The sequence below is a fragment of the Acipenser ruthenus genome, chromosome 3, assembly GCF_902713425.1.
Source record: "Acipenser ruthenus chromosome 3, fAciRut3.2 maternal haplotype, whole genome shotgun sequence".
In the NCBI taxonomy this organism is placed as follows: domain Eukaryota; kingdom Metazoa; phylum Chordata; class Actinopteri; order Acipenseriformes; family Acipenseridae; genus Acipenser; species Acipenser ruthenus.
In genome coordinates this window covers 48,704,441-48,731,702 of record NC_081191.1, presented here as the reverse complement: position 1 = coordinate 48,731,702, position 27,262 = coordinate 48,704,441, and the positions used below count along the sequence as shown (strand labels likewise).

General features: G+C 37.9%; 2 protein-coding genes across 4 annotated transcripts in view; one reads left to right on the top strand and one right to left on the bottom strand.

Moving 5' to 3' along the window:
- ulk4 (unc-51 like kinase 4) overlaps window positions 1-8,925 on the top strand; it is a 261,384-nt gene extending 252,459 nt beyond the window's left edge. Inside the window, exons 36-37 of the mRNA XM_059013181.1 lie at window positions 7,446-7,531; window positions 8,700-8,925. Coding sequence (XP_058869164.1) covers window positions 7,446-7,531; window positions 8,700-8,763 — 150 coding nt within the window. The 3' untranslated portion in view covers window positions 8,764-8,925. The remainder of the gene's footprint in view (window positions 1-7,445; window positions 7,532-8,699) is intronic.
- Window positions 8,926-10,329: 1,404 nt separating this feature from the next.
- On the bottom strand, window positions 10,330-26,993 carry LOC117435320 (catenin beta-1-like). 3 transcript variants are annotated; one of them, XM_034058385.3, is made up of 17 exons: window positions 26,824-26,993; window positions 19,840-19,918; window positions 17,455-17,679; window positions 17,000-17,253; window positions 16,676-16,914; window positions 16,218-16,419; window positions 14,304-14,448; window positions 14,115-14,218; window positions 13,987-14,022; window positions 13,298-13,636; window positions 12,951-13,109; window positions 12,720-12,839; window positions 12,419-12,569; window positions 12,162-12,283; window positions 12,021-12,081; window positions 11,275-11,503; window positions 10,330-11,055 (listed from the first exon to the last, which is right to left on the bottom strand). In XM_034058385.3, exons 2-16 carry the CDS (start codon window positions 19,850-19,852, stop codon window positions 11,295-11,297), a joined length of 2,379 nt encoding a protein of 792 aa, XP_033914276.1. In that variant the 5' UTR covers window positions 19,853-19,918; window positions 26,824-26,993; the 3' UTR covers window positions 10,330-11,055; window positions 11,275-11,294. The 3 variants fall into 3 exon arrangements, with proteins under 3 accessions (XP_033914276.1, XP_033914277.1, XP_033914278.1); XM_034058386.3 differs by having other exon boundaries at window positions 19,840-19,897; XM_034058387.3 differs by lacking the exon at window positions 13,987-14,022 and having other exon boundaries at window positions 26,824-26,992.
- Window positions 26,994-27,262: the final 269 nt, after the last annotated feature.

The window sequence follows — 27,262 nt, the reverse complement described above, 5'->3', positions numbered from 1 at the left end:
AAGCCATTACTCAAGAAAGCCCACCTTGACTCCCGTTTGAAGTATGCAAAAAAAACTTAGGAGATTCTGTAGCCATGTGGCAAAATTTTTTGTGGCCTGACGAAATTAAAATGGAACTTTTTGGCCTAAATGCAAAGCGTTATGTTTGGCGCAAACCCAACACAGCGCATCACCCAAAAAACACCATCCCTACTGTGAATCATGGTAGTGGCAGCATCATGTTATGGGGATGTTTCTCATCGGCAGGGACTGGGGCACTTGTCAGGATAGGGAAAATGAATGGAGCAAAGTACGGAGAAGTCCTTGAGGAAAACCTGCTGCCCTCTGCAAGAAAGCTGAAACTGGGACGGAAGTTCACCTTTCAGCATGACAACGACCCAAAGCACACAGTCAAAGCTACACTGGAGCGGCTAAGGAACAAAAAGATAAATGTCCTTGAGTGGCCCAGTCAGAGCTGCAACCTAAATCCAATCGAAGATTTGTGGCATGACTTGAAGATTGCTGTCCATCAACGCTCCCCAAGGAACTTGACAGAGCTTGAACAGTTTTGTAAAGAGGAATGGTCAAATATTGCCAAATGTAGGTGTGCAAAGTTGGTAGAGACCTATCCCAACAGACTCACAGCTGTAGTTTCTGCCAAAGGTGCTTCCACCAAGTATTAACTCAGGGGTATTAACTCATTGGGTATCCAATTATGATCTTTCAGTTTTGTATTTTTAATATTATTTTTTTCTCAATAAAAAAATGATATTAAAAATATCATTTTTTAATATCATTTTTTTATTGAGGAGGTAGCTGGGTGCAGTCTGGTCAAGGCATCTGTAGGCTAGTACAAGAGTCTTGAACTGGATGCGAGCGGTGATCGGGAGCCAGTGGAATGAGCGGAGTAGTGGAGTTGCATGGGAGAAGCGAGGCAGAAAGAACACCAGGCGGGCAGCGGAGTTCTGGATGAGCTGGAGCGGACGGGTGGCGGACGCAGGGAGGCCAGCCAGGAGAGAGTTGCAGTGGAAACCAATCAAATAGCAAATCAACTTCTAATCAATTTAACCACTCACCTGGTACTAATCACACACTAACTCAGCTAATTCAAACACCACCTTACAATGTTACCAAATGTAGTTAATTTAATATTACTTGAAGCAGGAACTTACCTATCTGCCTCGGTCCCTGGTTACCTGTACATACTTTAAATTGCTTTTGGGCAGCAGTGTGGAGTAGTGGTTAGGGCTCTGGACTCTTGACCAGAGGGTTGTGGGTTCAATCCCCAGTGGGGGACACTGCTGTTGTACCCTTGAGCAAGGTACTTTACCTAGATTGCTCCAGTAAAAACCCAACTGTATAAATGGGTAATTGTATGTAAAAATAATGTGATATCTGTATAATGAGAAATAATGTATAATGTGATATCTTGTAACAATTGTAAGTCGCCCTGGATAAGGGCGTCTGCTAAGAAATAAATAATAATAATAAATGTTCAAGCGCACCAGAATAATTGATATGCGCAAATGTAAATTGGCACCCTAACTAAAACCTTAAATGCACGTGAAGTGAAGTGCAATCCCTGTGCCTAAATACAATTATACATTTTAAATAACTCGTGCTCATTACCCGCATTATATCCCATGTACCAACTACAGTACACCAACATTAACACACGCAACATACAACATAAAACACAAAAATACACAGAGGGGCGGGGCACATTGCCGCACACCCAAATAGTGTACAACAATAAAAGCTACAAATAAACCTATCTGAAATACAGACTTAAAGGAAAAAGTAGCTCACAAATATTTTATGCTGGCTCCATTTCTAATCATTTTACTCGCACAATCACTACAACTGATCATCATTACTCAGTAAGGGGCTTTCTGTGTGCAAAACACGTTACCTCTGTTTAGTGCATGAGGCCCTAATTGTTTCATATTCAAGTTGCATTTGGTACTAGTACACAGTTGCTTGCAATGTACTCATTTAAATAATTCAGCACAACAATGATTTGCACCTGAACTAAGCAAGTGGAAAATGAATTAAGCATTTTGATAGTTTCTTTATTATTCATTAATTACATTGCTATGAAATTTATGTATGTGTGCATTTTTATTGGTCCCTCATGAAAGAAATTTCTAATTGCCTCAATATAAGAATGGAGGCATCACATGTTAAACTTCTTTCAAACCACAGTTCAAAGTAAAAAGCATTCCACTAAAAAACTTGAAACATATGTATAAGTTCTGTTTGGCAAATCTGTAAATACACTGTACAAAGTTTTAGCATTTCAATGGTGCTTACATGCATGTGAGTATAGTTTTGCTAGTGCTTTTGAAATAAATAGAAAAATGTACTGCCTTTGTTTTTTCTATTTGTAATCTTGTCATATTGTTGTGGATTCAAGAGCAATAGAGAGAGGGTTGTGGATTCAAGAGCAATAGAGAGAGAGAGATCAGCGGTGGGGCAGAAAAGGAGGTCTGACTTAGAGAGGTTGAGTTCGAGATGATGTGAGTGAATCCAGGAGATGGTCGAGAGGTGTGCGAGAGAATTTTAATCACATAGTCTGCATTGCTTCAGATTGGGCCCATTATAATGAGATGGCAGACATAAATTCAAAATTGAATTGATCAAGTAATAAAATTCATTTTAAAAATTCACTTCTTTCTGCTACATAATTGTCTGAAAAACTATATACTGTGGAATTATATTCCCTATGTTTTCTTTTTGCTGATTGCTCCAAACATTGATGTAGCAGCCAGCCTTTTATACGTACTGTACAGGCCCGGATTAACCAATGTGCACTAGGTGCACCTGCACAAAGGGGACCCCTGACCACCAATGATACAAAAAAAAATGTAAAACAGTTGTAAAATAATAATAATAATAATAATAATAATAATAACAACAACAACAACAACAACAACAACAATCAGAACTGGCCCAAATAAAAAGTACACATAAGCATCATGTTAGCTTGTATTTATATTAAAAACACAATAACGCATTCTGCTCAATTTGTTGTCACACAAAGCATTCAAGCACCTCGGAGGCTGCCGTGGTTTAGCCTTAACCTACATGTAAGTAGCGTGAAAAAATGGTGGCACTCATGATGACACTGGCCCTGTGTGTTTCAGGGGTTCACACGGAAGCCTTATATCTGCAAATATTGTATCGGTTTGCAAATTAGTTTTCTTATTTTTAGTCAAGATAATTAGGTAAAAAGCCTTTCTGATTGCAGCACATAGTTGCTTAGCAACAGCAGGGCTGCATTTAAATGACGATGAACATCCTGAAAACATGAATCTTCTATAAGTAGTTACTTTTACGGTATATTTACAAGCGCACGAGCACACAAAACTCGTCACCAACCACCTACATCGGTTAGGTCTGAAAGTGAAAGATGCAAAGAGCCAACTAGTGCCCACCCAGATAGTCACCTATGTGGGAGTGCGTTTGGACTCGGAACTCATGTTGGCCACCTTGTCGGAAGACAGAGTGGAGAGAGTAATCGCCTGCTTCAAGTTGTTTCAACTCGGCAGGGTACTTCCAGTAGTGGGAGTCAACACATTGTCCCCTATGGTTGTACACGTTTCTGATGCTTGCGCTGCTCCCCGTCTTTAGAGAAGATCAGACAAGACCAGGCCAGGGTGCTCCTAATAGCCCCTCTCTGGCCCAGGAGAGTCAAGGCGTAAAATCATCCAGGAAGTCACAAAGAACCCTAGAACAACATCCAGGGATCTGCAGGCCTGTCTCGCCTCGGCTAAGGTGAGTGTTCATGCCTCCACCATCAGAAAGACACTGGGCAAAAATGGGACTCATGGCAGAGTAGCAAGGCGGAAACCATTGCTCACGAAGAAGAACATGAATGCTCGTCTCAAGTTTGCCAAAAAGTACCTGGATGATCCTCAAGAGTTCTGTAACAATGTTCTATAGACAGATGAGTCAAAAGTGGAACTTTTTGGCCGACATGGGCCTCGTTATGTCTGGTGAAAACCAAACACTGCATTCCACAGTAAGAACCTCATACCAACGGTCAAGCATGGTGGTGGTAGTGTCGTGGTTTGGGGATGCTTTGCCATCATTGAAGGAACCATGAATTCTGCTCTGTATCAGAGAATTCTACAGGAGAATGTCAGGCCATCTGTCCGTGAGCTGAAGCTGAAGCGCAGCTGGGTCATGCAGCAAGACAATGATCCGAAACACACAAGCAAGTCTACATCAGAATGGTTTAAGAACAAGAAATTTAAAGTTTTGGAATGGCCTAGTCAAAGTCCAGACCTAAACCCCATTGAGATGTTGTGGCAGGACCTGAATCGAGCAGTTTATGCTCGAAAACCCACAAATGTCACAGAGTTGAAGCAGTTCTGCATGGAGGAGTGGGCCAAAATTCCTCCACGGTGCTGTGAGAGACTAATCAATAACTACAGGAAGCATTTGGTTGCAGTTATTGCTCCTAAAGGTAGTGTAACCAGTTATTGAGTCTAAGGGGGCGATTACTTTTTCACACGGGAGCATTGGGTGTTGCATAACTTTAATAAATAAATGAAATATGTATCACATTTTTGTGTTATTTGTTCATTCAGGGTCCCTTCTATCTAATATTAGGTTTTGGTTGAATATCTGATAACATTCAGTGTCAAAAATATGCAAAAATGCAGAAAATCAGACGGGGCAAATATTTTTCACGGCACTGTACATATTTCTTTGATGCTGTTCTGTAGCCATTTCCTTTGTTATTATTATTATTATTATTATTATTATTATTTATTTCTTAGCATACGCCCTTATCCAGGGCGACTTACAATTGTTACAAGATATCACATTATTTTTTACATACAATTACCCATTTATACACTTTGTTGTAGTTTGCTACAAGTGCTTTTCTCAAACGTGAATCAAACTCCTTTGTCTTGGCATCATCTGCTGTGTTGCCTAAACATTCTTTTTCAGCAGATGTTTTAAATAACTACCTCTTTTTCTGACTTGACTTTGTAATGCAGTTTAATTACTGTGTAATGGTTTTCAATCAGTGAAAATATTCTTTAATTAGTTCTATAACATTTTTACAGACAAGTACTACTTTTGTCATGAACAAATATTTGAAATTGATGAAGTGCTTTGTTAAACTACCTGATGGTCTTTGTCATATTAATTAGTGGCTAATGTTCACTAAATGCTTGTACAGTAGTCTCCAGGTTAGAGAACACCCCTCAGGAAGCAAGCAAGTGTTCTTATAGCCGAATTGTTCTCTAAGATGGAGTTAGCCACCATACTCAATAAATAAATAAGTAAATAGGTATTATTTGTCATAACACACACACATCAACATATGAAATAAACTGAGTAAGTAAAAGGAATAGTCAAGTGTATGTTAATAAACTATAATAATAAAGTAACAAACTAAAGTTAATAAACTGTCAGTTAACACAGCACCCCTACAGACGTTAAAAAATGCAGCAGCAATGTACAAGACAAGCACATTATTTATCAAAATGGTGAAGCAACTCACCAGAACGGAAAACATCCAACTTTTTTGTATTCTCCTGGAAGTCAGAATACAAAACGAGTCGATAATATGATGCCGGTTCTTGAAAGATTTAATAAACCAATCAGTGTGCCTCAAGACACTCTTGCGATGACAAGTCACTTTTGAAAAGACTGAATAAGCCATTTTAATTTAAGTTTGATGATGATGAGTTATCCGGTTACAAAACAGTACTGTATCTGTTGTGAACGAGTCGCTATCGGTGCCAAGAAGGTGTTATTTTAAGCAAAGTTCCTGTTCCTTTAGCCAGAGCATTTACAATGGGAAAAATCTGTTTCACTACAAGGGTGTTCCCTTAGGCGAAGTGCTCTCTTAGGAGGTGTTCCTATACGCAGAGACTACTGTATTTAACATGTTTTCTTGAATTATCTTATATTAAGTATAGGGTGCCAATACTTTTGTCTGGGACTGCAGATGCTCCATTGAGCTGGGAGGAATCTCCATATTTCACGACTCCTAGTCCTGAAGCCTTTTTCTAGAAGTCATAGATCAGAGAGAAATGCTAAATGTCCAGCACACTCATATTTCTTTACAGTTGAACTTTGGGGAAGATATTATACATGGTGTTTAGTACCTTGTTACAAATGGTCTTGTTGAGATATTAATCATAAACTTTCTATTTATCGTTTCTGTGATTTTAGATGTAGAACATTCATCTCAGTGTAACACTTTATCTGAATGTTTTAGCAAAGCTGGAATCTAAAACCGTGTATTTCATTTTTAACCCCTGTCCAGCTCTTTACTGGGTATTATGTGGAGTACATGGTTTTAACCATATTTCGCTCAGTGGCAGTGTTTTATTTTTTTATGTAACACAATATGGCATCACATAGAGTCAAAATACTCCAGCTATATAGTCCCAGAATAGTAGTTTTATAATGATATAGCTTTCAATGCCTCAGTAAAACCATTGTTAGTATGGTAAAAAAAAAAAAAAAAAAAAAAAAAAAAGTAGTTCACTGATAACATTCACAGTAAGTTGAATACTTTCTTGTAAAATGTATGGTAAGCTTAATTAGCCAAAACAATCAGACAACAGAACTAATTCAAAACCAGTTCGCCTTGACATGGATTTCAATAACCTTAAGAATTTGTTCTATATAGGAATGCCCACACCACGTTTCATCACAATTGGATAAGCAATTCTGAGGATAAAGTGCGACGTGTACGGGTGCCTCCATTATATCCCCATTGCCAGGGGTAGCAAAGGAATAAACTGTGATTAAAAGTGATAGTGATCTTCTCAGGGTTTCAGTATCCTCTTTGGATAATAAAAGTATCCCACTGTCTTTTGATTCACTTCAAACAAGGTGTTATGTAAACATCTAAATGTTAAATAAAAATACATTTTCTAGATATTCTGTGCACCCACAAAGCCAGGTGCATTGTAGAATTTGCACTGTGAATTATAATCTTAGGGTTTAACAACTTGTTTTTATCTATTATTCAAATAGATTAGAATTGAATAACACAATTCTTCACTACTTTGACACAGTGCATTGCAGACAAACCATTTGAATAGAACACTGAATACACACAATACTACAATGTATGTAAATTCAATGCCAGCCAGGTCTAATTTTTTTTTTGTTAGTTTAGTTAACCAATGATACAATTTAAAAGTTTTCATTTCTTGGTGTCTCAATACTGAAGACTTTTAGGGGTTTGTTACAAGCTCCTTGTTAATGAAATATTAAGTTTTCCATAGCGGAAAAATAATAAGATGCCACGTATCTTCAGAGCAATTAAACATATTAAGTATTTCATAGCCACTACAGTTCAGTAACATTTTTAGAAAAAAAAACTACATCTTCAAGGCTCTAAATAATATGCTAGAGGGTTAAATAAAGTGTTGTTCATTTGCAGTAATTTGGTAAACTTAGCTTTATGACCTTTGTTTGAATTGCAGATCACTTCAAATGAGAAACACTTGCAGTGCCTTATGGGTGGGGATGATCTTGTCCAAACTCTCCAGAGGATGGCTCATGCTGCCAGGTGAGTTCCCTAGGGCTTGGAAACCTAGCAACAATCCTCTGCTGTAATCACCTTCCATGTGCTACAGGCTTATCATGTTACCATTACCCCTTTTTGGTGAAGCAGAACTGTATTTGGAACTCCCCTTTCAAAGCCTCTCTGAACTTTTTTAGTTGTTATTAAGAATGACTTTGTTCCATTGATGTGGGAGGCCATACTAGGGTTGCGTGATGAAAGATTCTTAGAGCTATAATTTCTCTTATAGCCGGATACTGGCCTATTGTTGAATAGCTAGCTGCCCTTTGATGTCTAGTGGCGAGACCCATACAAGCAGAAATGACTGGCAGATCTTCACTGTATTGTGTTTTTGGCAAAGCAGCAGTGAAATTCCTTTCCAATAAATTAAGCCATATTTTAAAAGTATAGTCTCCTCCCAAGCAAATTATTTGGATTTCCATTAACTACAATGCCTGGCAAGATTTGACTAAATAGCAGCAGTGTGGAGTAGTGGTTAGGGCTCTGGACTCTTAACCAGAAGGTCGTGGGTTCAGTTCCAGGTGGGGACACTGCTGCTGTACCCTTGAGCAAGGTACTTTACCTAGATTGCTCCAGTAAAAACCCAACTCTATAAATGGGTAATTGTATGTAAAAAAAATAATGTGATATCTTGTAACAATTGTAAGTCGCCCTGGCTAAGGGCATCTGCTAAGAAATAAAAAATAATAATAATAATATAGGATGGCTGATATACTGTTTAAATGTATGTGGATTTAGCACTTTGTTTTAATCACAAGCACACAACTAGATTGTGTTTAAACCACAGTACTAATGTGCATAGGATGTAGCATTTTGAAAACTTCTGACCAGCAACATTTTATTTTTTGAAAAGTAGTCTGTTTGGTACGATGTGGGAAATAAAACAATTGAAAGGAAGACTGTTTAAATTTGAACCTGTAGACCTCCCATGGTTCTATTTGCTCTCAAGTAGTAAAATACCTTGAAAGATAAGTTTCCAAATTCAAACTTTTTTTTTTTTTTTTATAAAAAAAAAAACAAAAACACACAAATACTGACTAAATGCACTAAATTATATTAATTACTTTGTTTAGTTCAATAGCATGGGGTGATACTTGCTGTCTTAAGAAATAAAATCTGATCTGACTTTTTTTTTTTTTTTTTTTTTTTAAAGATCACATGCTGATGTTGCAGTTGCCTCGCTGGCCTCTGAAATTCTGAAAATTGTTGGATATTAAATAAACTGCAGTGATCAAGACAACAAACAGTGGTGCATCTTAAATGTTTAATTCCTATAATAGGGAATGGGCTTTTCTATCAATTGTTATCAAGTTACAATTTGTTTGAAAAGTGAGATTTGTAAGTACTGTGACATTGTATAAAACAGTAGTTTTATTTTATTTTTTTTCAAAAGGGTTTCTCTTCTTGGCTTTAGGCAAGTACTCTCCCTCTCAAAATATCACTAGCTTCCAACTGTTCGGAGGTGTTAATTCACATTGGAGGTTAATGTGAAAGAATATTTTTTTTTCTTTTTTTTTTTTTAAAAAAAAGGACCAAGTTAGGAAGCCAGTTGTGAATAAAATGGTTTGAATTTGTCAGTTTATATTTAAATGCAATACTTAAGACACTGGGGTCAGGACATATTTCTTACATAATCTTCAAAACAATAAAATGATAGCTATCATTTTTTTTATACAAAACAAAGAAATGTTGGGAACAAAAAGCTGTTAAAAGCACACCAAGGCTTGCCCAGTCAAAACACCCCTGGACAGTCAGTAAATATATAGCAATTTCTGGCACACAAGACAAAATTGTATTTAAATGAAACAGGTCAATGGAGGATCACCTATAAAGAGCCTGGGGACACTGCCACTGTAAACCAACTATGGACAAATAAAAGCAGCCAGCTTGATACACTCAAAACACAAGAATGGTGCCCCTGGTTGCCATCTGAGTGCTGTGGTTGACTTCACAATAAAAAGTTGCCAAGTAAAAACCAAACACTACAACTCAAAACAGGTCCCATGTGCCTCACTTTATTCTTTGTCAATTACAGTAGTATAACTTATTTTAGCAATGCTTGGCATTGTCCAAGGTCTCATTATAGGTACGAAATTGTTGTATCCTTTAATTTGTAGGGTAAAACTGAAACGCTTATTTACTTTATATTGTGTGTTAATACATTCAACAATTCTCTACACCAATAGGTAATACATATCAAATAAACTACATTTCCTGTATACAAGTAAACCGTATGTTTGCCTATTGGATTAGGGATTGGTGCGAGTACAAGTGCTGAAGTATTTTATAGCTTTGCCAATTGGAAGCTAGAACTAATTAAGTAGTTTTCCATTAAAACTTCTCCTCAAACTTCTGTTGGATATGGGAACTGGACTGGATATGGGACACTGAATCCATGTAGATGGCATTTTCTTTAAGCAGCTTAAAGTATACCAATCACATTAGTCTTATGAGCACAGCATTGTACACCATTGTTCTGTCTGGTTTGATGAAAGTTGTTTTGCATATGCATATATATGAATTTATGGAATCCCTTGTGTTCCACCCAATATCCAACAGCTTATTTATCCATTAAACATCCAAAACATGAAATCCATAGCAATGTTTCAAGAACAATGCAAAAGAGGATTTTTGAAGGTCAGTAGTTCATTTTTTCACCTAGGACTGAATTAGACCAGTCATGTCACCATGTTAACACTCATCAAGCTTAAACAAGTTAAGTACATACTGTAGTCCTGTAACCTGGTAAATTGTGAAATGCATATTAAAAGAATCAGGCAGCATTGAAATACATAGGTTTATTTTTTATTGTTAAGCCATTTTATAACTAAGTTTCCATTAAGCACAGCAGGCTACAACTTTGGGATTTAAAAAAAAAAAAAAAAAAAAAAAAAGCCAAATTACTTTAAGTTGTTTACAAAAAGGTCAATCCTGCCCCAACCCACCCCCACCCAAGGGCACCCTCCTTGGAATAAATCTGACACTGGAAAATAGTTAAACCTGATTATTTCAGCATTAAAAAGAATGTATTTGGACAAATTCTAATTTGTTTTATACAAAAGCTACACAATGTTACACTATTAAAGAATACAGTTTAATTGATTATGTATTAGTGTTCTACACCAGTACTTGATTGTTAGAAATGGCTGGAGCATTACCACTATAAACTTAATACTACAAGACTTAAATAAATTCCTGAAAAATAAAAATAGTGACTAGACTAGTTTAAAGCAAGCTAGGTCAGTACCATTAAAAGACAGGGTTTAAAAAAAAAAAAAAAGCTAGTTTTAAAATCCATCTTTAGATCTACTCTTGTACTTCCTTCAAAATAGGCAGCCACTCCCAAAATCCATTTCGCAGTTTACTCCAACCAAAAAGGACCAGAACAATTTACTTAGATTGTTCCCATAGGAAACTCCACTTTTGTTAGTGCATCAGGCACTTTCCAAGATACTTGCCCACCCCAACTCTACAGGCCAAATCACAATGCAAGTCCATTCAGACAACAGCTGTGGAAGAGAAAACCAAGGTTAGTACAAGGTGATAATTCCTGATGCAGCAAACTGTCAATTACAAGTCGCAAGACAGATGTGCCAAAAGCTTCAAGCTTAACTGCTCATTAATAAAATAGTAGTAGCATTAATTCACAATATAAAAAGCAAATCAATTTGGTTTGTACAGATCAAGCCACTAAAGCATGGATAAATAGTTTTTGATTTTTCTCTTACCTAAAAAAAAAGGTAGCAATTTACAGATCAGTGTCAAACCAGGCCAGCTGATTGCTATCACCTGGGGGTAACCCATCAATCAGGTCCTGGGCATGTCCAAGATCTGGCAGCCCATCAACTGGGTACTCTGCACCAGGGTGATGGCCACCCATGTCATGGTCCATCATTGGGTCCATACCCATAGCATCCTGCCCATATCCACCAGAGTGGAAGGGACGGTAGCTAGGATCTGCAATTACAGTGGTTAGAGGCAGACATGTTAGAGGCTCAACACAAGCAGCAAAGTATCAGTTTGTGAGATCTTAATCAAAATTACACTCTCCTCCTCCCTTTTTTTTTTTTTTTTTTTTTTTAAAAAGTCATTGGCAGCACACCAACATGCTATGCAGTACAGTTAGTCTTGTCTGCTGTGCAGGCTGAAGCTGGATGTCACACTTGCTTCCTTTGTAGCCACCAGTTGCAAAGGAACATATACTTCAGGTCTATGGTATGTGGGTGCAAAAAATGGTCCAGGAACCAAACCTTGTATTATTACAACACCATTTGTCTAACAGAACCCTCTAAAATCAGGGGTTTCCAATACTGGTCCTGGAGAGTCGGTGTCCCTCTAATAAGCACCGAAATTTGTCCAGTTACATAATTTGGGGTACAGTTTGAACAAACCACCAAGAGGGACACCAGCCCTCCAGGACCAGGATTGGAGACCCCTGCTCTAAATGCATTTCAGAAGTAGATTTGTCACATACCATCTTGACGGTATCCAAGAGGTTCTCCCTGGGCTCCAATATCAAGTCCAAGATCTCCAGTCTAGGAAATAATAATACTTTAAAACAATCATTGTTTTCAGTTATTTGGCAGTGTTTAACAATCACTTGACAACTGCATACCTCATTCCAAGTCATAGGTTCAGTTCTGAACAAGGAGCTTGTCAGTTCAACAGACAGACGTTTCTTGTAGTCTTGTGGTTTGTCCTCAGACATACGGAACAGAACAGCAGCAGCATAAGTGGCTGTAAAATGTAAAAAAAAAAAAATTTACCAGGGTTGTCCACTATATCGAATCACATCTATACTTCCTCAGACTATAAAACCACAAGGCTGTGCAGCTATACAACCACTGGGGGGGAAAAACCAACACCACTTACCAACACCTTCATTCCTGGAGTGAAGAAGTTCAGTAAGTGGAGCAGTGGCACCCTCAGCCTCAATTGCCTCTGCAGCTTCTTTATCCTGAGCCAGTTCACAGAGTACTCCTGCAGCTACCCTCTGGATGTTCTCAATTGGAGAATACAGCAACTGAAAGAAAACATTTAGTCAATTGTGTTGCGCAAAAATACCCCTACCCTAGAATGAAAGCAGACCAGTCATTGCCGAGAACTCAGGCTTATGTTTCTGCTCCCCCCCTCCATTGCTTGACTACCAAAGCAGATTAACTATGCTAGATACCTGAACAAAGAGTGGAATGGTGTTCAGTCCTCTGATGACAATTCGGTTATGAACATCTCTTGCCAGAATGTGCAGAGCTCCTGTGCAGCCTTCAACAATTTCCTCCATACGAACTCCCTCCTACAATACAATTTTTTTGTTTGTTTGTTTAGTGGATGATTGATACAAGAGCATTTTACTACATCAGACAAAGACAAGAAAAAAAAAAAAAGAAAAAGTATTGGCACCTACCACAAACTGCTGCTGTGTGCCACCCATAGAGGTACGGCGCTGGGTGTCCTGGTGTGCTCTCACCAACAGCTGCACTAGTCTGGGAATGGCACCCTGTTCACGCAGGGGAGCATGGTTTGCTGGGCATAAGGCCAAGTTGCGAATAAGTCCTACTGTTGCCTGTTTAAAAAAAAATAAATAATGTTGTATGGAGGGGAAAAGCAAGGATTTACTTGTGATTAACACCTTCACATGCTTAAATGATTCATGCAGGATAACTTGACACGGTCTCTAGCAGGTTACAAACATTTAAAATACATACATTTAGATCAGTTAAGTCAGAGAGTTCTCCGGTGCACCAACCTTACCTTAATCAGAGGCCAGTGAGATGGAGGATGCAGCAACTTCACTACCACAGGCAGGCCATAGTGGAGACGAACAGCATTCTGAGCCATCTCAGCATCCTGGTGTCTGCTGGTTAGGTGGCGAAGAGCACAGATTGCAGGCTCAGTGATGTCTTCCCGGTCACCAGCACGGAGAACAGTACGAACCAAGGCCTCGATACCTCCTACTTGGCACACCATCATTTTGTTCTTGTAGTTGTTGCAGGTAAGATTGGACAGGATACCAGCTGCACAAGTCACAACATTAATGTCATCAGAACCCAGGAGCTGGACAAGTGTCCCAAGGAGACCTTCCATACCCTCCTATAAAAATAGGAAAAAAAAATTGAATCCGAGCATTATTTGTATGATTTATTGCAAACAAATTACAAAAATCCCTCCACACTGAGGAATCAACTCTACGATTGCCATTTACTTGTCAGGTTTAAGATATGATCTCACATTTAAGTAGAGTGAATAGGGTATTCAAGCCATCTAAAAGCAATTTCTCTTCCTTGCAGTAACTTAATTGCCAAAGATTACATGAAGTACTACAGTAGAAGTACTTGTTTAGTGTATCCCATTTATTCCTTTTAAAAAAGTGACTAGTAGCTCAAATTCAGAATGTGTAAAACTTCCAGGCAAAAATGGTAATTTGCTAAGAAATCAATTACCTGCATCACATCTACTTCAACTATGGATCTATCCTCCTTTGAAACATTAAGGAGACAAAGACATATTTTAATTTTCAAGTTCGCACAGGGTAGAGTACAGCGTTCACTCCACAGGATGACAAGGTTACCTGCTTGGTAGCAGCATCTGAAAGATTTCTCAGGGTCCACAGACAGTTCTGCACCAGACGCTGACTCGGGTCTGTTAAGTGGAGTCCCAAGGCCTGCATGCCACCTGATAAAATAAAATAGCCATGACATTAGATTCTGATTCAGCTCTGCGGTAAACAAATATTGGAATAAACAATTAGAAAACATACCAGCTTCAACAATGGCAGGCTTGTTACTGGAACAGACTGAAAGGACCTTCAAGACTCGACTGGTGGTCCAAAGCAGCTTTTCATAGGTGTAGGTTCTCATGATGTTAACCAGTGCCTGTGGACCACCACTAGCCAAAATGATGAGCTGAATAAATAAAACATTTACATTACACACATATACATACACATGTAATATTTTATTTATTTTTTATTATATAATTACACAGTGCCGTGAAAAAGTATTTGCCCAGTCTGATTTTCTGCATTTTTCACATTGTATTTGGTCAGATTGTTTCTGTGGGTTGTAGTATAGAGGGAGTCGAAGAAAAAAACGGCACCAAAGTTTGGTGCTTCTTTCATTTGTTTGGTGTGCAAGGTAATCAAACATGCAATCTTCAGGTGTGAAAGTTATTGCCCTCCCTAGTTAACTCAACCCAATTAATGGGATAATTAGGGTCAGCTGTTTGAGCTCTTTGGTTAACCAGGCCTGATTTGGGCCAGCCCTGCCCAATATAAATCTGACTTAACTTTGGCCCTTGCCAATCAGAGTGAATGAAGTTGTTAGCACACAGGTTCTAGAGGCACATCATGCCAAACAAAAGAAATTCCTGAAGACCTCCGGAAAAAAGTTGTTGATGCCTATCAGTCTGGAAAGGGTTACAAAGCCATTTCTAAGGCTCTGGGGCTCCACCGAACCACAGTCAGCCATATTGTCCAAATGGAGAAAGTTTGGGACAATAGTGAATCTTCCCAGGAGTGGCCGTCCTGCCAAAATCTCTCCAAGAGCAAGGCGTAAAATCACCCAGGAAGTCACAAGAACCCTAGAACAACATCCAGGGATCTACAGGCCTCTCTCGCCTCAGCTAAGGTCAGTGTTCAGGCCTCCACCATCAGAAAGACACTGGGCAAAAATGGAATTCAGTAGCAAGGCGGAAACCATTGCTCATTGAGAACATGAATGCTCGTCTCAAGTTTGCCAAAAAGTACCTGGATGATCCTCAAGAGTTCTGAAACAATGTTCTAAGGACAGAGGAGTCAAAAGTGCCGACATGGGCCCCCGTTATGTCTGACGAAAACCAAACAATGCATTCCAAAAGTAAGAACCTCATACCAACTGTCAAGCATGGTGGTGGTAGTGTCATGGTTTGGGGATGCTTTGCTGCATCGGGACCAGGACGCCTTGCCATCACTGAAGGAACCATGAATTCTGCTCTGTATCAGAATTCTACAGGAGAATGTCAGGCCATCCGTCCGTGAGCTGAAGCTGAAGCGTAGCTGGGTCATGCAGCAAGACAACGATCCGAAACACACAAGCAAGTCTACATCAGAATGGTTTAAGAACAAGAAATTTAAAGTTTTGGAATGGCTTAGTCAAAGTCCAGACCTAAACCCAATTGAGATGTTGTGGTAGGACCTGAAACTAGCAGTTCATGCTCAAACCCACAAATGTCAGAGCTGAAGCAGTTCTGCATGGAAGAGTGGGCCTCCACAGCACTGTGAGAATAATCAATAACTACAGGAAGCGTTTGGTTGCAGTTATTGCTGCTAAAGGTGGCGTAACCAGTTATTGAGTCTAAGGGGACGATTACTTTCACACAGGGGCATTGGGTGTTGCATAACTAATATATAAATGAAATATGTATCAAATTCTTGTGTTATTTGTTCACTCAGGGTCCCTTTTATCTAGGTTTTGGCTGAAGATCTGATAACATTTAGTGTAAAATATGCAGAAAATCAGACGGGGCAAATACTTTCACAGCACTATATATATATATATATATATATATATATATATATATATATATATATATATATATATATATATATATAAAAAAAACAGTGCCAGAACTCTACTCTTTGTTCAGGTTGGTCAATCCCAGAACAGCAGGAATATTTGTGAAGCCACATTGCTACCTTGCTTTCTTGGTTCCCATATGCCAAGATCTGAAGGCAATCTGTTGTGATGGCCAAGAATTTGACATTGGTCTTATTCAGCAGGGCAACCATCTTTTGTAGACCACCAGCAAGACGGACAGCCATCTTCGCTCCCTCCTGGTGCAGGAGTAGGTTATGAAGAGTTGTAATGGCATAGAACAATACAGAGTCAACTGGCGACCTGAAAAATAATTCATGAGAACAGAACTTCAGCATCAAGACCAAAACTGGACACTACTCTGGCCCCTCCATCATTTGATTACATTAGTATTCATTCAACAAATTATAAAAAGTTAAGCGATCCAGTGCAAATCAAGACTGCATGAGGCAACAGAGGTCCTGTTACACGATGCAATAGCACCCCTGCATTTTAGAAATGTGCTACCTACAAATTAGATCATGGTTCTGTTCAGAGCAAAAAATAAATTAAAAATTACCCCAGCATCTTCACTAATGCAGGGATACCTCCCGACTTGAAGATGGCAAGCAGGCCCTCACGATGGTGTGAAAGGTTATGGAGAGTTCCAGCTGTGCAGCGTGCAGTCTCTACATCATTTGTGTTTTGCATGGTGCGAACAATGGCGGATACCATCTGGGGTGAGCGCATGATGGCATGGCGGGAGGCTTCTTTTTTAGACAGCTGATGGACCATAACTGCAGCCTTGTTCACAACAACCTTCAAAGTTAAACATTGTTCGGATTAATGCATCTTCACCATCTCTTTTTAATTGATTGTTTAAATATAAAAACTTTATTTGTACCTGGTCCTCATCGTTCAGAAGTTTGGTCAACTCTGGGATGGCACGTGTTGCCAGTTCAGCATCATCCTGATAATTGATAAGATTGACCACAGCATGCTTCAGCATCTGGGATGGTTCAGCCAAACGTTGTACATTAGTAGGGTGTGCACCATCAAATTGTGTGGAAGGTATCTGCATTCCTTCATCCTGAGTTTCAGGGAACATAGCAGCCCGTACCCTCTGGGCTCTGGTCATGGCATATTGGCTATCAATATCTGAAAGTAATACCAATTGTTTTAGTTTATTAAAATAAAGCAAGTACCATTCAGGAAATGTGTTCCAAGCAGTTTAGTTCACCATATCAGAGATGCATCAGGACAGTCATTTTATCACTTTTTGTTTTGTTAACACAAGATTCTTAGTATTTGCACTGTTACTGTTCAGGTGGCATTACAAAAATTAGCCAGAAGGCGTACCAGCAACTTGATCCTGCGTGAAAGACTGCGTGAAGCCCGGCTCCCATTCATACAGGACTTGATTGTCTACATCCTCCTCTTCCGGGTTGCCTTTCCCACTCAGAGAAGGTGCTGTGGTTGTAGCGCCAGAGTGGATACCAGAATCCAAGTAGGACTGCTGCTGCCAGTGGCTAACTGCTGCCTTACGGTCTGGCTCCATGGCCATGTCAAGCTCCATCAAATCAGCTGGAAAAAAAAAGCTAAAGTGAATTTACTGAAAGCAACAATCCTTAAATACAAAAGGCTCAAATACAAATTACATGTTCAGTTTCACTGCATCTTATTAAACCCACAAATTACAACGTTTCCACTTGGAAAAACCAGTCAACTCAAACATTTCATTCATGTGACACCTGTCCATTCCTAAAGCAATATACAGTTATTGAGAATAGGCCTAAAGTAATAAATAAGGCCTGTGCCATAACACTGTGTACATAAATTGTACACAGTGGGTAAATGCAAAAGTTTCCTTTGAAACTAGGGGTGCACCAATAAAGATTTTCGTGGGTTATCCCTGATGGTTATCTACCCATATCAGCCGGTAGCGATTGGATACTGATAAAACAGCGCACTATTGTAAACTGCTATAACAAGACATAGGGCCTATATTTAAACTATTTTATAATTACAAATGTTAAATGAACAGGTATTGTTCACTTGTTGCATTTCAGAAAATGAATACAAAAAGAACATAGTATTATATTGTGTGCTTGACAGCAATTTACACATGTTTTACAACAGTCACACAAAAATAACTTGGCATTTATACTAGTAAAGGCTTCTGTAGAAAAATATATAACGTGACATTAACTTCTATAGTCACTTACTGGCAAACATTACATATCATGTAACTTCGACCTATAAAATGTAGCCTACGCAATGTCAACTATAACATTTATTAAATTCTTATTTTAAGCATACACCAATTAAATGCAGCACAACTTAGTCAATTGAATTTAAAGATGGCACAGTAATCAATTCCTGCTTCAAAATGTCATCACACCCGCAACCAATGCAGATTAAGCAAGATAAACAAATTAGAAAAGGTGATTTTGAAGTACATAGTGTAGTAGTAGGGCTGTGTCCTAAGGTTCGTTCACTAGCCAGAGATTCAAAGATTGTTTTAAACCTTCGAAGGTTCGCGAGACAGGTTCACTCAGTGTAGTTTTTTTTTTTTTCTTTCTTCCTATTAAAAGAAACTGACTGTGTGAATACTATAAAATCACACATTGCATGTCACTCATGCAAAATTCAGTCTTTTGATTTGTATAATGCATATTACATAAACAAAAGTTATTAATAAAATATGCTACTACATTGTTAAAGTTGAATGCAAAACAATGCAAGCGACTTGTATCATGGAGGCATAACCAAATCTCTGGGGTCACTTGACAAGCTTAAGTTCATATTAGTACTGTATTAATATTTTTAGTAGTAGTAAAATGTGACATAACCTGCTTGGAATGGTTACTTAAATAAAGTTTTGTCCGTCGCAGTTGGTGCAATGCAAGCTTACTGTATAGATTGCAAGCAGGCTCAATTACATGTAAATAAACAACTTTGTATATATTTAAATTATAAAAACATAACTGTTCTATACAGCATTTTTAAAACTACATGTGAATGTTTTATTCCATGTATATGGATTACCTGTAAAATAGGATTTTCAATCAAATAAACAAGTGGCTATGGTGACATCACCAATAATTATGCAAATGAGTACCATCGAAGGGTCGAACCTTCCTTCGGCAAACTTGTTCCGAACCGTCGAAGGTCAAAATGTACCCTTCATTGCAGCCCGAAGAACAACTTTAACCATCAGTGTTATTTAGGATTCAACCTCTTTAATTCAGTTTATCGTTGGATTTAACATAGCATCAAGGCTGTTCTGCTGCGCACAACTTACTACGCTATTCTAGATATTTGAGACTTATTTACTGTAGGGTGATCGCACGTTACACAGCACTGGGAAAATGACTGCCTCTGTATTCTTGGGTCATTAGTAAGCGTGCCTGACCAAACATTAAATTCTGTGCTGGAAGAAATTAAAGCATGAATATCGATATACATTGGCTAAAAACAAAACTGCCAGTTAAGATTGTGCTTTTCTTTATAAAAATCTGTGCCATGCCAATAGGCTACCGATTATCAGTGCACCCCTATTTGAAACACATTCATTGTAATTGTAAAATAAGCATTTTACAATATGCACATGGGTTTCCAATTACGACAATTGATCCAACTTCAGTATTCCTTAAATAAAGCCAATTGAAATTAAACTTGCATACAAGTTTTGTAGGTTTAAAGTTAGTGTAACAAACGTAAAACAAAGAAAAGGTTTCTTACCCTGGTTAGCCATCTTCTCCCTTCAGATCAACACCTTCGACCTGCAGAGCTTCCTTTTCTGCAGGGAAATGGGAAGTTACTGTGGGGGCAAAAGCAGTCAAGAATTCACACAAAAGGTTGCTGCAACAAAATGGACTTCCCTCTATCACATGCAGAACCAAGCACAAACATGTCTCAATTTTATGTGGAAAAAAAAATAAAATAAAAGTTTTTCCTTCTCTGGCCAGGCTATACGGTACATCTACCCTTGAACAAAGGGAACCCAGAGCAAGGGCAAGGCCTGTTACAATGCTACAATTGGAGATTAGATAAAGGGGCATTCAGAACAGAAAATATGAAGCACTTTATTACACAGAGAATTGAGGGTCTGGAACCAACTCCCCAGTAATGTTGTTGAAGCCCGACACCCTGGGATCCTTCAAGAAGCTGCTTGATGAGATTCTGGGATCAATAAGCTACTAACAACCAAACGAGCAAGATGGGCTGAATGGCCTCCTCTTGTTTGTAAACTATGTTCTTAAATAACAATCCCACCTTCCACTTAACTATTGAAGCACTTAAACTGCAAGAACTAACTTAAACAAGAGAATCACAAAAATATATATTAAATACCAATTCTTCTGGATTAGACCAAGATCTGAAGGGGGGGGGGGGGGGGGGGGGGGGGAGGGGGGGGAGGGAGAAAAAAACTGCACTGTGGAAAAGAAATGCTTACCCTGACTTCACCTGTTCACCTGGTTCTTTTGTCCTTAAAGTAAAACTGCATCAGGATGTGGTATTACTTCCCATTTTAGCTTTAAATAGCTAGCAGCCATTGTTCTCAGGACACCCCCACCAAACCTATCAACCCACCCCCCACCCCAATAATTGAGTCCCAATAAAAAGGTAATCTAAAAACACAGCAAGCTGATACTTTAGAAGTTTGATTATTAACACACCATGGTCTGGTTTAATACAGAATACATAAAACTTATCTACAGCCTTTCCACAAGCCTTCTCATTTAACACCAAATCAAATTAGGAGACAAAGGTTGACTATAAATCTTCACTTCACACAAGCTTTGTTATGATACATTTGAAACATTCTAAATTCAAAATGTAATGCAATAAAAGTTTCATTCAACTATAATAAACATTTGTCTCCCATATAGTTAATATATTACACAAATTTAAATCCATGTAGAAATTAGTTTGACAATTCCTGTGTCAATTTTACCCAAATAAAAGCATTCATAAGACCAGTATAAAGGCTGCTATACACACACGATTTTTCAATCAGGCGACAATATACTTTCGCAGTGGCATGACCACACACCTGAAGCAACAGATTGAAAAACTGCCAGATATAGAAAGCCATAAAAGAAAATGCAAAAACTATGATCAAGACTGGTAAGTGGGAATTGAGCATCTTCTCAGACAGTATTTTAACACATGTCATACATAGCAGGCACATCAAGTTCCATTTTGGATACTGCTTCAACCTGGTGAATCACATGCATTGAAGCCGTCCTCCAATTGCTTTCCCTAATCGTGCCAAGAAACAGCAAAACATAGGACTCTATACTATTTCTAGGGCTCCAACAAAGGGTACATTTGAGGTTCGAAACACTACCGAATGAAGGTTTGAACCTTTGATAATACTATTTTGCATAGTTTACTGGTGAATGTCACCCTAGCTACTAGTTTATTTGATTGAAAAGCCTATTTTACAGAATTCTCTCTCTCTCTCTCATGTAGTTAGACCAGTAATCATGTTTATAATATAAAATTAACATGTTTATGTACACACAATTTGCTACTTGCAATACATATACAGTAGTGTTGAACAACACTTTTCCATTAGATTGTCTGCTGTAAAATTCACGACCAGCTAAATAATTTGTGTCTTAAAAAAAAATTAAAGCTTAAATGCTTTCCAGTTCATACAAGTTCTAAATTGCAATTAAATATCAGCTGTTCAACAGTTTCACATTCCAAACAGATCACATGTTACTGTAACCCCTAGTTGGGATCTTCATATACAGCTCTTGCTAGTTTTATTTAACCCAAGAAGTATGGTTAGAACCTTTAAAAGTGATTATTAATTAATACTTCCACTTTATTATTTGCAATGCAAGGTACCCCGATGTGTGTGTGTGTGTGTGTGTGTGTATATATTATATAACATTTATTCTTCTGGCCCTAGGTTGTGGAAAGTTCCAGTTTTCTCCAGAACAAAGCATAGCTCAAATACTTCAGACTGGGTGAACATCTTTTTGCAAACTGTAGTAAAACAAGAGGTTTCTCTGTCTTTTTCCATGTTCTATCTTTGACATCCATTCCTTGTACAATGCAGAGCTACTGTTCGTAGACAGATCATATTGGGCAATATGATTAGCGATAATTTATCCATCAATACAGTCGCTATAGGTACCCCCTAATGCTAACTGACTTGGTCAGGTAATTAGTATCGGGACTAGTAAAAGTAAATACCAGAGACCATGGAGTTTTACAACGCAACAAAATATGGAGTTGATGTTTGGATCAGATGGCACGGAAGTATTCCGTGAAAGCTGGCTCCTGCCTGTTCAGGTGTTTTACAATTTATTGGACCTAGCAGCCATCAACTCCTGGGTACTTTACAAAGAATGTGCAGAGAAATTTACCAATGAGAATATATTTTACAGTTCGCACAGGAATTTCACAAGCAGCATTTGGAACAGAGGGAGACTGCCAAGTGTGTACCCACAGCTGAAGCTGGCAACCCCACTGAGAGATGCCCCCAAGAAATGCCAATGCCAGGTTGGCAAGTGCAGTAAAAATAAAACTTGACAGCTGTGCCCTGTGTATAAAGGCGGTGTGGAAAAGCGCATTATCTGTGTTGACTGTGAACAGCCTTAGACTCAAGGTAAAGGAACACCCTTTTGCTGAAGAAAAAAAAAAAAAAAAAAGAAAAATGATTTTATAACTTCTTGTGCTGCTGCGCTTCTGTAAAGTTCTCTTCTAAGTATTTATCTACATTGTTCAGTTGCTTTTGCGCATCTGATAAATGTATGGCTATCGTTTCAGTTTTATAAATATGTATGTTGTAAACCGATGTCTGTTCAGATATTTACTTACATGTTCTTGTTTTGTAAAATAAATGCTTTATTTATTTATTTATATATATATATATATATATATATATATATATATATATATATATATATATATATATATATATATATATATATATATATATATATATATATATATATATATATATATATATATATATAAAAAACATTTAATATACTTTGGTTTTTCAGATGTTTGTGACAAAATAATTGCATCCGTCTGTGTCTCCTTTTGTTATACTATTTAGTGTTTTGAATACAGCCATCAGAAAGACTGCTCCAGGGCTTCTAAGTAGGAGTATGTATCCTGGTCCTAACTACCTTCGAATTCCTGGATAGCGAACAAACCTTTGAACACAGCACTATTTCACAACGCCTGGCACCCGGGGGAGGGGGGGGTTGCGTGCAGGCATTTTAGAAGTGGGGAAAAAAAAAAACACACAACACTGCACACACCACACACAGTAGGGCCATGCCTCCAGGACATGGCAGATAAATGACTGAGCTTCACACATTATAACCACTGTCTGACAACCACCAATTGTTGCCAACTACATTACACACCTCATTCATACAACAATGGAGGGCCATTGCTGCCATTAAAATACAAATAATGGTAACTAGCCACATGTTAACACATACTGTATCCAAACTGCAAGGATAAACCACTCTATCCAGGATTCAACGAGACTTAACTTGCAATGAAATTAACTAGAATGCTTTAAAATGAATATTACACCGAATCATAGCTAGATAGAGAAAAAAGAAACACAGCCCTTTAAATCTCCCTACTAACAGATCTTGGTAAGTTTAAAAAATAAATAAATAAACATTGAATAAGCAAGTTACCGTTAGGGAACCTTGGTAGAACATTGGCAGTCTTAAGTGAGACCAAAATATTTACTACGATTTATGAATTTAAAAACCTCAAGTTCTGGAGCATTTGGTCTCCTTTAACATAAAATGCAGTTGAGGACACCTGGTTGATTAGAATTTTTTTTATTATTAATAGATAGGTTATAATAGAATGGTTGGTTGTCTTTTGATCTATGGAATTTTGCTTTTATGTATTATATTGCTATGCCTTTATTTTAGACAGGATTTTTTTTTTTTTTTTTTTTTTAATTAAAAAGAAAATTGGTATACCAATATTGACTTATTTTATTGCTCCAACCAACATTTTCACCGAGACCCCCCAAAACTTCCCCTACACTGCAGCACTGTCCAAGTCTGTTTATTCTATAAATAGGCAACATTTACAAAAGCTTGCCAACTTCATTTACTTCAGAAAACCTTCTTTCAATGCCAACTAGAACAGGATACAAGACTGAAATTTCACTCTAAGCAACAGACCTGCAAGCAAGTTCCTGTCATTGCCAGAACATTTACTTTCAGCTGAAGCCACCAAAACTTTTGGTTACTTTGGGGTTGTCTTAGTGTAATTTCTTGTGTCAAGGCAGACCAAAAGGCCACCATATAGCATGGAATGTTTATGCTGTTCAAGTTGTTTTAAATATTCTGTATGGCTAAACTATGAAAATATATGTAATGCAGTAATGTGTGTGTAACATTAAATACATGTCATGTATTCTGCATTTCACTGTATTTAATGTATTATGCTTTTTTTTTTTTTTTTACTGCAAGTCATGTATTATGCATTGCTGTATTTAAAGTATTACGGATTTACTTGTTACTGCATCTTGTAAAGCACCTTGTGACGGTGGTCCACTATGAAAGGCACTATATAAAAAGAGATTATATATATATATAGATAGATATATAGATAGATATATATAGATTATATATATAGATATAGATAGATAGATAGATAGATAGATAGATAGATAGATAGATAGATATAGATATAGATATATATATATATATATGAGAGAGAGAGATAGATAGATAGATATAAAGATAGATATATAGATATACAGAGATATACACTCTATCTATCTATCTATCTATCCACACACATACACTACATAGAACAGGCAGCCTAAAGTTCAGAATAGATAGCGGTTTTCCACAAAAGGGTCACCATTATGCAGGGGGGGGGGGAGATTACTGTTTTTCTATAGGGAAAAAAATTCTCAGCTCTGCTCACTTCAGCAGTATTTGATCACTCATTGCGACTGAAAAGAATCCTGGTTGGAAAATAAAGATCTGCTGTCAAGCTTTCTTCAATAGTTTCCAAGACTATCTGTTGTACCTCCCTCGTACATATGGAATTCATCTGGTAAACAGAACTTCAAAGAGGAGGCTGCCTCCACACACATCTCCCCCTAACCGCTAATCAGCACAAGGGTTTCCCCAAATTTCATGTTAGCATTCCATCCAGAGCCAATTGGACGACTCCTAATTTAGGCATTCTGGCAGGCCAGTACAAACCATTTGGTAGTTTCCGGATGACAAACGAGGAATCAGTATAGAGGAGTAAGTAATGTATTGCATAAAAATCCAAAAGTACAATGAATTAAACAGTTGGACACAAGTTAATTATACCCAAATTGCTTCAAAATTTTTTGAAATATAAAATTGACGCATTTAAAATCAAGACAACCTAACTTACGGTGCTGGCGTCTTCTAAAGGCAGACGGCAGCACTTCCAACTTCTGCTCCAGCGCACAAGAAAGGGCTTTTACTGACAATGTTACGGTGATGCAGGTCATTGAACAAGTCCATCGATAATACTTTATTATAACTATTACAAATACAACACGATATATCTTAATGTCACAACGTTATAATTACATTTAACATCGATAGGAATAAAACTAGGATAATGGTCTGGCTATGGAACATATTTACAGCGTGCAAACAAAGTTGCTAGGTTAGAGTCAAATTGCACTCAGTTTTCACAGACGTAGTAAATTGTGTTGCTAGTTTGTAAAGACATATTCAAGGCTTGACCTGCTTCGTTTTGTCTTGATGTTCACAGATCAAAGGCAACTGCGACTTCAGCTCCCCACCCCCACAATCATTTCCCAACAGCGCTTCAATTTCCAGCATACAAACTACCATTCTCCAGACAGACTTATTTCCACGCAGGCTCCTCCTCGACTTCCTTTCAAATCACAACGGCTCAGGAATTTTAACTCAATCTCAGGCCTCTTTAAAAAGCCGACTTGGTTTAAGGCAACATTCATATTCACCTTCTCGCTAGTTTTGCACAACGCCGCAATTATTTAGCACCAAATTGTATGTGTAATTACTTGACTTAAACTTAGTTGCAATTTTTTAGTAATCACCATACTACGTCTGCAGTGAATGTGCCGATATATACTAGATAGAGATCGATAGATAGATCGATATAAAATCAATCACACTACAGTAGTTACGGTAGCTAGTGTACAACGTTATCACCGCAAAATCAGAGGTTATAAAAAAATGTTTACAAGAGTGCTACTAAAGAGTGCTAATACAAATAAGATAGCAATAAATGTAGATAATCTATACACAATAGATGAATCAACTTTGCTGATAACCGATTTAATTAACAGTCTTGTAACATGCCTTCTTAAACGCTGCAAAGCAACACGTTCCACGGTAATATACGTAACAATTCCCATGTAAAATAATCAGGGTTATACAGCACAGATTACTAGCTATATACCCATCACAGTCCCATATGGAAAAATATCAGTAGCCGCAAGATACTTTAAAGTGTAATTCTTCTACTTGGCATGGGTGCCGATAGCAATTAGTTTTGTTTTTAATTTGAAAGCTTAAAATTTACAGAAGCAAAATTTCTGTGGCATTTTACATAAAACAGTGAGAATATAAATAAATAAATTATCCGGTTCCGAAAGACACACACAAAAAAATCCGAGACTAGGTTTCACATCCATGTCAGATCCTTCTCGACACGTTGAGCTCTCAAACCTACCTGTAACAAAAACGGTATTTCTCCTCCTCTGTCAGGCAGTGGTATTCAACCACTAATTTGTATATCTTCAGAAAAATAAAAAACACTTTTTTTTATTAACCGTAACAGAAACTGCTCCCGATGCGCAGCTCTTCCACAACAAACAGTGAAACTCAAAAATGGCGTCTCGGAGAGAAAGCTCTTATAAGAACCCCAGGAAGGTGATGTATCCCGCCGCGGAATAGAAAAATAGAGCCATAAATTGCGTCGACAAAGTTAGATTAGATCGGGGTTTAGCTTATGCCTTTTTCATAAACATTAGTATTATGCTTTATACGGTTTATTTTAAAAGCAGTTGTATGGTTTCGCAAATTTATGCATTAACATGACACGGTAGCAGCAGAGCGAAAGGATACGGTGGATGTGGTGACGGCGAGGTAACTATTCATAAGGTTGGAAT